This window comes from Lolium perenne, chromosome 4 (assembly GCF_019359855.2).
Source record: "Lolium perenne isolate Kyuss_39 chromosome 4, Kyuss_2.0, whole genome shotgun sequence".
Classification (NCBI taxonomy): Eukaryota; Viridiplantae; Streptophyta; class Magnoliopsida; order Poales; family Poaceae; genus Lolium; species Lolium perenne.
The window spans coordinates 325,455,871-325,466,578 of record NC_067247.2 but is presented as its reverse complement, the minus strand read 5'-3'; the positions used below and the strand labels follow the sequence as shown (position 1 = coordinate 325,466,578).

Genomic DNA, 10,708 nt, shown 5'->3' with positions numbered 1-10,708 from the left:
ATCAGGGGGGTTCAAAAGCCACAGACGGCGCCCCACAACATCAGAAACAGCATTGCGAGCAAGCATGTGCGCCTCTGTATTATTCTTTCTACCTTCGTGACAAATTTGTACCTCATCGAAAGCCGCTTTCCTTGCCTTGATCTCCTTTATAATTATACCGTACTTTCCCATAGATGAAGCCATCACACTCTGCACCACTTCTAGACAGTCTGAAGCTAGACAAATACGCTGCAGTTGTAGATCTTGAGCCAGTGACAAACCTTCAGCACACGCCATCGCCTCCAGGATCGCAGGGTCAAAAACCCCGTCAATCACCCTAGTTGAAGCACCAACAAAAACACCCTGCAAAACATGGCCCACGAAACCTACACCTAAGAGAAAAGCCCAGCAAAACCCTGACGCCATTCGCCCACCCCGGACCATCTTCTACTCCAGGAAATTCGACCTGACGCCATTAGCCCAGCCCCGATCAGCTCCACCATCTGTGCCGCTGTTCCAAATCTGGGGGATGAGATCGACGAATCTCTCAGAAAGAAAATAGAAGAGAAAAAAAACCGAACTGAGATGGAAGAACCAGTCAAGATGAAATGCATAGAAAGAGGAAGAAATCAGAGTATAAAAAGAAGAGAAGATGAAAAGACAAACAAGATCAGCAATATGGCGTACTTGGACAACAACAACTTCGTTCTGAGGCATACTCCTATCTGCTTGCTTCTGCCAGTGACTGAATCAACCTATGGAACCTGAATTTTTCAGATAACTTGTATGCTTCTAAATGAGGTTATAGTCTTGCCAATGCCCTTATTAAGAACTGAGGACCTCAATATGACACACACTGATCTCAGTTTATAACAGTACAAAATGCACCACAAACCCGACTAAACTTGGCTTATTTCAGATTATAGCAATATAAAGTAGCAACTCAAACTGTGCTTGGGAAATCTCCAAAAGCTCATCAAAGCATGTGGGAAAAAATTCAATTAAACCATTGCATTGTTGATGTAGAAGACCATCATCACAACGCTCCCAGCTACCAGATCATGCCGCATGGCAAACGCATCCCAACCGCAGCAGATTGTCCTCCCATCAGAGCATAGACAGAAGGGAGCATGTGTTCCAATTCCTCCTTGCATCTAAATTTATCAACTAAAGAATGAAGAAAAATGACTACTTGAAACTGAATACTACACTAAAATTGACCGACGAAAAAGAAACGGATATACTGATCACTTCCCAAAAGGAGTACTGATAAAGGAATAGACAATGAAGACCGATACATTTAAGAATAATGACTGATGAAGACATACTTATGATGACTAAAGATAGAAGACAGAGAAAAACGACATTATAAACTGAGAAAATTAAATGAGCAATTAAAAATAACAAGGAGAAAATCCAAACGGAGAAACGTAAATGAATCCTTATCGATGGACTAGCCTTGTCGAAGGTAATCTGAAACTGAATGCTAACTTTGGTTCTAACAATGGTTTTGCTAGCTTTGGTGATGTTGTTAGAAACTCCCAGCAAGATTTAATGATCCTTGTAACTGCGAGCACCTTGCCAAGCTGTGGTGAAGCAAAAGATGCCGAGGCTATATCCTGTCTTCAAGGCCAGAGCTGCGCAAGAAAAATGTCATCTACCTAACGGCCCTAGAATGTGAGTGTTATGTTGTGGTTGAAATAACAGAGATTGCTGCAAGTGACATATCCCAGTTTAGGTCCACCTACAAGCAACAACGAAGACTTACATAAGTGATAACTACAGAGAAAGAATGAAAACTAAGGTGCTGACCGGAAAACGAAGAGCAATACCAATACTGAAGAAATGAAATAAAATCTGATAAGAAGAAAATCAAAATAGAGGGAAAGCAAACTAAAGAAATGAAGAATTTAAAAGTAATCGTGTCATATATTCAAAATTAACACTCATGATTCATTTTCTTATTTTGTAGGTACTAAATGAAGGCAGTGCGGGGGAGATCAACACAAAAGTAGGAATTGGTCATCTCAATCTACATGTGCTTACACTAATTAAAAAAAATGCCCTCCTCCTTTCCTCAAGCTTGCACTAAAAATCAATAAGATGCAAAAAGAATAAGAAGACTGAAAAATGAGGAAAGAAAGAGTGAAGAACAATACTCAAAATTGATAAACTGAAGAAGTAAGCAATTACGAAAATTGAGAATAAGAAACAACTAGGAAGATAATGATTGAGAATGAGAGAAACCTAAAAAATGAATGAAGGGCTTAAAGAAAGAGAATAAAGGAACTGAGAGAATAAGTAAATGAAGACACGATGAATAAAAGTTATGAAGGCTAACATAATAAGAGAAAACCAGGAAAAAATGATTGATAATGAGAGAAACATGAGAAAATAAATAGCTTAAAGAAATAGAGAACAAGAAAATCACAAACTGAAGAAAAAAGAAACCGAAGAATAAATTGGGAGTCTGGCAATGATAAGACTCAGATAATACGGACTCCGCAAATATAACTGAGATTGAAGATTGAGCGAATAAGAAAAGAGGACTGAGATAAGTGGTACAGAGAAGGAATTAAAACTAAGGTGATGACTGAAAAATGAAAAAGAAATATCAGGACTGAAGAAATGCAAAAAGATTGAACAAAGATAGCAAATGGATAAGAAAACTGACAAATGATGACTGGAGACTAAAGATTGAGATGACTGAATAATGAGATAAATATGAGTCAAACACTGAGAAAATTAATTTCTATCTTTATGACAAAATTTTAAAAACTGAGAGAATGAGTCAAACATTGAGAGAATGGTAAACTAAGAAAAAAAAGTCCAATTAATACTGAGAAGACGAAATACAATGTAAGACAAGTTTCATGTAGCAAATGAGAAAGGAGAGACAGGCGGAGTCCGTATGAAAAGCTAAATACAGATCCTCCTCCTTTTTCCGGGCTTCGAACCAGCTAGACAGGCAGAGTTACCCACCCCTAAACCCAACAATAAAATATTGCAGGGGTTTGTCAGCTACAAAAACATAAGTATCAAACATTGATTTAAACACACAAAAGATAGTCTGGCACTAAGACTATGAACAACATCCATGAAATAGATGAACCTACACAAAAAAAGTTAAGAACTAAACCTCATCATGCTTATATCACTGCAAACACAAAATACGTTTTAATACACATTCAGAGCCCATGCTAAAGTATCAAAATTAACTCAACACAAAATAACAGCATGCAAACATCTGATATCAAAAATCACAACTAGGAAACATCCATGAGAACAAACTTATGGAGAAACTTCAGAACGATTTATGGCACAACATGAGATAAAGTTGGCATTTAACATCTGATGAAATGTTAGAGAATTCAGGAAGAAGTAGGTGCTTCATCTGCTAGCCAAACTAAATGTGACACAACGAATGATGGTCTTGATGGTGCGATGGAGACGCTGGCGCATGCATAATGAACTGACACATGACAAAGCAGTACCACCGCTTGAAGCTTAAAAAGCTATTCCTATGTAGCTATGTTGATACCTTGCTGATGATTAAACAACATCTAGGTACTGACGCATATAAGGGTAAGCAGGTATCGTCATATTCAGGACGAATAGCGAAGAGGATGGAAAGGATCAGAGGCTAATATCCCTGAAACAGTGGGAGAGGCCACCACGAGGTAGGCTGAAGCAGAACTGTGCGTCGGTGTTAAAAGCAGAGATGGAAGCCTGCGATGAAAGACTGAAGTTGGCGCTTAACAGGTCGGTGGAGGTGATCGACCTGGAGATGGACTGTGCCATGGCGATGAGCATGATCTTGGCATACGGGAAAGATAAACACAAGATCAATCACTCGTACTATAAAAGAAGGTTTTAGAGAAAGAGAGATAACAATCAAACAGATAGACAGAAGCCAAAATGAAGTCAGGCATGTCATAGCAAAGATTGGAAGGAGTCAAGAATCACACAGTTCTGGATTTTCAGTTCTAGTAAGCAAAAAGATTGTAGTATTGTCATGAATTAATATATATCTTTTTTGTTGCAAAAAAGAACACATGGAGAAACACAAACCTACAAAAATCTTATGAAGCACATTTAACAGAGCACATGCACTCGAAACAGCAAAACTGAACACAGTATAAGCCAGTGCAGGGCAGGTCATTCATGGACTTCTTGCTTGGTCATGTACAAAAAGATGTGCGCTGAGGCACATAACTGAAACAAGTAATCAAACAGCAGGCTGCAAACACCTGAATCTGATGGCTGATGGATACATTAGCAATATAAATCAACAAAGCTTGCACCCAAAACTAAACCTAAACTAACAGAGAGATCAAACTCGCACAAGGAATACTGAACCTAATGAGGACGAACTCACAAATCGAGCTACCCAATCAACCTGACCTCAAATCAAGTAAAGCATAATATATATCAACAAAGTTTGCGCACCCCCTTATACGAAAACCTGAACATATACCCCAAACATCGACTGAGGAACACTGGACTGAATGGGGAAGAACTCCAATACGAGCTACCCCACCGTCAAAATCAGAGCCCTCCAACTACATCAGAGCTCCTTTGCTAGCAGTGATAAATGTCAGTTTGAGGGTTCAACTGCAGATGGAAAACGAACTGCCTCATGGTACAATCCTAGATCTAATCCCCTTACCACCCTAGAGGACATCAGCAGCAACAGCGCCCCAAAACAAGAAAGTTAGAGAGGAATTTGCAACGAAACTAAACACAGTATAGGTCAGCGTAGCAAAATCAAGTAGATCTACAACAAAACTGAAACACAAAAATACTTGAGAAGAGAGAGAGGCAGTACTGCCACAGGCGGCGGCCATGTCTTCCATGCTCGAGAACAGCAGCTCTCTCCGCCACCATCGGACATGCTCGCGGTCCCCAACGCTCCCTAGAGCCGCCTGACCACGCTGCGGACACAACTCTGCCTTCGAAGAGGGTAGACTATGCCTGGAAAGCAGAGCTCCTTCCGCCCCCAAGCGCAGCGACTGTGGGCTCGCCAGCAGCATCTTCGCCATGCGACGCTGCTCTCTCTTCTCTCTCGCGCTCCACTTCTCTTCCGAGACAGACACGCCACAGGGAAATGAAAATTCGAAAAAAGGGACACCTGAGGGAAAGGACTTTGACTCAAGAGTCAAGCCCAGCCAACCCAGAACGAGAAAAGGAAGAGCGAAAGCAAGCTCCAAGATCTGGACACATGGACACGCATCGGACGGTCCAAAAAGTGACTGTTGACGAATTGTAAAACAGCTAGCTGCTATTTAGGAAAAGTGTATATAAAATCAAAAAGCTCCGAGATAGTACTGAGAAAAACACATTCGGGCTTCAGAAAAAAAACTGACCTAGCACATCTAGCCAAACCACGATACATATTTCAGTGCTATCAACCATTGTTAGTCTTCCGTAAAAAAAACCTATTGTTAGTCCAGCAGCTATACAGAGCAATCTTATCTTATCAATTATGCAGCCTAAAAAAACCTACTGTTAGTCCAGCAGCTATACAGAGCAATCTTATCTTATTAGCACAACCGGCCATCCCTCTTCTATATAAAAAAATCGTCTTCTTCGTTTCTTAACATCACACATAAGAATTTGCAAATTAAGTTATAACGGCTTTCATTGTATCAGAAGTTGCACGGGCGCAGCAGCCAACCACTCTAAAAAAGAGAGAAAACCATTGGTAAACTTACATCCAGTAATTCTTGAATATCTGTTAACAAACCCAAAATAATTGTTTTTGTGAAGCCTCCTAAATTTTGCAAAACAATTATATTCTTCATTTTCTAATAAAAGTACCCTCTCTTGTGTGAATAATATGAATACTAATTCATTGTTTCTGCGATGGATATAATTTTTCCTCAATTAGTTTTATTTAAGGTTTTCTAATTAATATATCATTTTCCTTGCCTAAAAAATAAGAATGCTTATTTCAATCTAATCAACATAGTCTGAGAAGCACATAATGAGTTTCATAACAAAAATGAGCCCTGCCTTATTGTCATGCATTTAACTGAAATATATGATCCATTTCCATTAGCAATGAATAATCAACAACAAAATTGGATGTACTTCTACCTTTTTTTCTACGGCTGTCGAATTTTTGCAGCATGGTACACGGTGACGAGCCCGAGCCCGAACCCTAGGTTCCCTTTGACAACTATGCAGGGCTCACCCTAGCTCTCAACTTTTCTGCTCCGCCCTATGCACACAGCAGAAACGGCGCCATGGCCGGACCTGCTCCCACTCTTCTAGCGCCATACAAGGAGACTGTCATCATAGTTATGGATTCTCAGTGCTCAGACTATTTAAGAGAGATGGACCCCTCACAGACATAATGAACTTACTCTAGTTGGAGAACCATGTAGTCAATACTCTGTTTTATGTACGTTTCAATTTCAGTTTTGTTCTTTGTACTGTTTGTTGCTGTATATGTCTGCAATATCAGGAGCTGCTCTGTCTGTTTCCCGTTTTATGTCCGCTTCTTATTGTTACAGGAAAACCACTTTATAGTGATCTGTCTGTTTCACTACCTACAACCGTTCGGTTTTTCATTATCAATCAAGCTACCAAAGGAAAGCTTCACTAGAATGACCAAACTGAAATTATGAGTTAAAGTATGCTTCAGAGTGTTATATTTGTTCTATTCCTCTAGGTTTTGCTCCTTGGTTTCCTTAATGCCACAATTTTAGTTCAGATCTAGGCAGGACGGTTCAGCTCCTAACAAGAACGGATAGAAACAAAATTTCTACCATTACAGATTCTAGCATATGTTGCTTCACAGTAGCTACAGAAGGAAGGGTAACATACAAGTCGGTGTCAGCACAATCTGCACTTGCCTCCGGACTCTCGCATCCCTCCCCTCTCTTCGTCCGCAGTTGGTTTTCTGTTTATCATGAGCATGCACAGAACAAAATTCAATTGCCGTTCAGAATGTCAAACTCAGTACATCTCAGCACAGATAAAACCCATTCAGTACACAAACTTATAGTAAATACTAAGCAACATACCAGGCACCGAGAGATCGGCTCGCACTAGCTTGAGTGGTTGCTCCCATCCTTCCCCTCGATCCACCCTCCATGGCTCTCTGTCCGCCACCGCTGACCAATTCCTCTGCATCCAGGAGCTCATTCTAGGTGGACGACGCCCAAGTGCCAGATCTCGGCATGCGGCAAGACTCCGCCGCACCAGGAGTCAACAAACTAGAACTCCTCTTCCTCCTCTCTACGGCTTACCTTTCCTTCTGGGTCTCTGGTTGTTTTGGTCGCTGGTGGTGACCACCTGCACTTTCCTCTCTTCTGCTCTGATTATTATCGTTTCAGCCGCTCACGGTTTCAGAGAAAACTACTAGGTAAAGAGTATTACAAAATAGTGAAAGACCAACGGAACGGTTAGAATGAATGACCCAATATTACTTGCCCGCAAAAAAAAATCCTGACCTAGCATATCTAGCCAAACCACGGTATATATATTTCAGTGCTATCAACTATTGTTAGCCTTCCCTCAAAAAGAAAAACCTATTGTTAGTCCAGCAGCTATACAGAGCAATCTTATCTTATCAATTATGCAGTCTAAGCAGCACACATCAGCACAACCGGCCATCCCTCTTCTATATAAAAAAATCGTCTTCTTTGTAAGAATTTGCAAATCAAGATATAACTGTTTTGATTGTATCTGTAGTTGCACGGGGTCGGCGGCGAACCACTCCAAAAAAGAGAGATATCCATTGATAAACTTACTTCCAATAATTCTTGAATTTCTATTAACATACCCAAAATAATCGTTTTTCTGATGCCTAATAAATTTTGCAAAATTATACTACACATTTTCTAATAAATGTACATTCTCTTGTGTGAAAAATATGAATAGTAATTCATTGTTTCTGGGATGGATTTTTCCCGCAAATGGCTATATTTAAGGTTTCCTAATTAATATATTGTTTTCCTTGCCTGAAAAATAAGAATGCTTATTTCAATATAATTAACATAGTCTGAGAAGCACATAATGAGTTTCCTAACAAAAATGAGCATGCCTTATTGTCATGTATTTAACTGAAATATATGATCCATTTCCATGAGCAATGGATGTACTTCTTCCTTTTTTTTATACAGTCGAACTTTTGCACCCTAGCTCTCAACTTTTCTGTTCCACCCTATGCACACAGCAGAAACGGCGCCATCGCTGGACCTGCTCCTACTCTTCTAGCGCCATACAAGGAGACTGTCATCATCCTCTCCTCGGATGAGGAGGATAACAATACAGGCTACTGAGTAAGCACAACAATCACCTCGCCCTACTACATTCCTCGATTGTTACGGTGTTACTCTTCCGATCCACTGCTCTGCAGTTCATCAAACATACACTTAAAAACTACTACACAAACAACGTATGCCCAAAAAAGTGCTACCACGGGCGTGGCGTACCGCCGCGCCAATGCCTCCTAGTGTATAGCAAGTTGTTTTCAGGTTAGTGTCCCCTCTTCATCTGCATGTTACGAGAACCTTGTTGAGTTCAGACTCGCTTCCTCACTCCTGTAGCATATGTTTCCAGAACCTATACACATTGTTGTTCGCAGAAGAGATAACTAGGTTGGCTCACTCTTAAATTGCACTAGCTGTATCACGTTGAATTCAACTTCTTCGCTGTCTCCTAACGGGCGGAATGCGCAGTTTTGAATTTTTTGCCTCGATGCTGCCCCGCAGCTCCTTGAAAGATTTAGGTATATTGTGGAACTCGTGGAACATGAGTCCTTCAGCCCTACACATGTTTTGGAAGAGAAGACCATCAGAACTTCAGACGTACATTCACTGTTGCGCGGAACTGTGGATGCAAGGAAAGAAACTGTGGCTATAAGAAGCTTACCACTGACGAGGATGGCAGTAGGTGAAAAGATGATCAACAATGGTGAAGGGGCGCACGGAGGGGCGGATCCTATCCACCATGTTGTGTATCTGGCAGTGCTTTGCCAAGTCCTCCGACGATTCAGTCCCCAGCGGGTGCAGCACGACAGGGCTGCCGACTAAAGAGAAGTATATGGAGTTGCCCCTCAGAGAAGGGAGGCCCCTGGTCGAAACAGAGAGGCATCGATCCGTGCCGAGGAACAGCGCGCGATCACCTAGGCTGTCCACCCTAATCAGCTCGCCGGTGCCGGTGCTGTTGCGCAAGCGCAAGTGCACTTCATAGAGCCTGAAGCCTGAGTGGCCAGGTGGATAGACAGCGAGCAACATTTGTCCACCAGACTCCACCATGAAAACCTTGAAGTTGAGGTTGATATCGTCTGGAATATGAGCAACCACCACCGGAGAGCCCTCGACCTCGAGCGATGGAGGATATAGCTGCAGGATCGCCCTCGAGCCCCACAAGATGGCGTAGACCTTTCCTTGGAACGGTAACATGGTCATGAAACAAGTGCCTCGATAGATCACCTTCCAGTCTGTATCATCTGGCTCCGCAGCGAGCACCACCGTCTTCGACGGGAACCAGACCGCGACGGCGATGGAGTTGGCGCCGCCGCATACCACGGCGACCATCTGGAGCATGGGGTACTTATACTGCCCGACCTCCTTGCGGTACACGCGGACGAGGGGCGGGAGATCGACGGCGGCGCGCGTGAAGGGGTGGACCACGCGGACCGCGGTGGTGCTCTTGTGCAGGAGGATGACGAGGCCGTCGGTGAATCCGACGATCCTGTAGCGCCGGAGCTCCGGCAGGTGGACCCGGATGCGCCTAGCCGTTCGCGTGTTGAAGAAGGGGATCTCGCAGGCGTCGTCGGGGCGGACCGCGTCGCCGTCGCACAGCGCCACCCAGTCGCGCGGGCGGAGGCGCGGGTCCCGTAGAGTGGGGTTGCCCGGCGGGGGAGTGCAGGCGCGCCAGTAGAAGCAGACGCCGCGGAAGGAGATGTAGTCCACAATGTCGCCGCCGGCTAGAACCCGGCGTAGGACGAGGAAGACTATGTCGGTGGGCAGGGACGCCCAGCCACCGCTTGCCCTCGCCGGGCGCTTGCTGGGAGCGAGCGGTGCCAGGGAGGCGCCTTTGCGCTTCCTTCCAGCCACCGTCTCCGGCGACATCCCGGCCGGGGATTCTTGGATTTGCATCCTCGATTGGTTTCCTCGATCCTGTTTCTCCGTTCCGTTCCCGTTTCCGTTTCTGTTTCCCCGGCTATATGGGCCCAGTCCGGCTCAAATTGAATTGCTGATGTTTTTTTTTTCCTTGGCGGATATAAACAGAGTTTCGAAGTGATGGTTTTCTAATTCTAAATCTCAGCTTAATTCCCAGTCAACTCGTAGCTTATAATTGCCTAATTCATGCTAGCTATAAGTTATAATATTATCTATGAGAAAAATGCCCATGAATTACAACATGTCAAATACCCAAATCCTAAGATTACTTCGTGATTCATGTTAACCATTAGTTGCTATTAAATAGATGTTGTAACTGAAATTCAATGGTCTCTCAGTAAACTGAAAATTAGTAACTTCATTGAAGTGAATGTGTTAGCACTGCGGTGATTGGAATCTTGGTGTTGTCCGACGATCAGGGACGGACCTAAAACAAAATTGACCGAGTGTCACCGTCTAAGTCACACGATTTTTTCACTTAAAAATTAATAAAATCAATTTTTACCCAGTGTCATGTGACATCTGGATGCTCAATGTGGGTACGCACCTAGATTAACCTGGTCATATGGTAAATATAATCAAGCTATGTA

The 10,708-nt window shown here is 42.8% G+C and overlaps 1 protein-coding gene across 5 annotated transcripts; it reads right to left on the bottom strand.

Annotated features, from left to right (window-relative positions):
• Window positions 1–879: 879 nt before the first annotated feature.
• LOC127296355 (uncharacterized) lies at window positions 880–10,120 on the bottom strand. Of its 5 annotated transcripts, none has more exons than XM_071819369.1 (4): window positions 8,863–10,120; window positions 7,011–8,757; window positions 4,808–6,886; window positions 880–1,723 (listed from the first exon to the last, which is right to left on the bottom strand). In XM_071819369.1, the coding sequence occupies exons 1-2, from the start codon at window positions 10,092–10,094 to the stop codon at window positions 8,631–8,633; spliced, it is 1,359 nt and encodes a 452-aa protein (XP_071675470.1). In that variant the 5' UTR covers window positions 10,095–10,120; the 3' UTR covers window positions 880–1,723; window positions 4,808–6,886; window positions 7,011–8,630. The 5 variants fall into 5 exon arrangements, with proteins under 5 accessions (XP_071675470.1, XP_071675473.1, XP_071675474.1 ...); XM_071819372.1 differs by having other exon boundaries at window positions 880–1,616; XM_071819373.1 differs by having other exon boundaries at window positions 880–1,133.
• Between the last annotated feature and the right edge of the window lie 588 nt (window positions 10,121–10,708).

Bases quoted from the DNA above. Each gene is read 5' to 3' on its own strand.
- LOC127296355 (XM_051326413.2), bottom strand. From the start codon at position 10,094: ATGCAAATCCAAGAATCCCCGGCCGGGATGTCGCCGGAGACGGTGGCT. The intron at 8,758-8,862 runs GTAAGCTTCTTA...AAACATGTGTAG, and splicing joins TACTGCCATCCTCGTCAGTG to GGCTGAAGGACTCATGTTCC.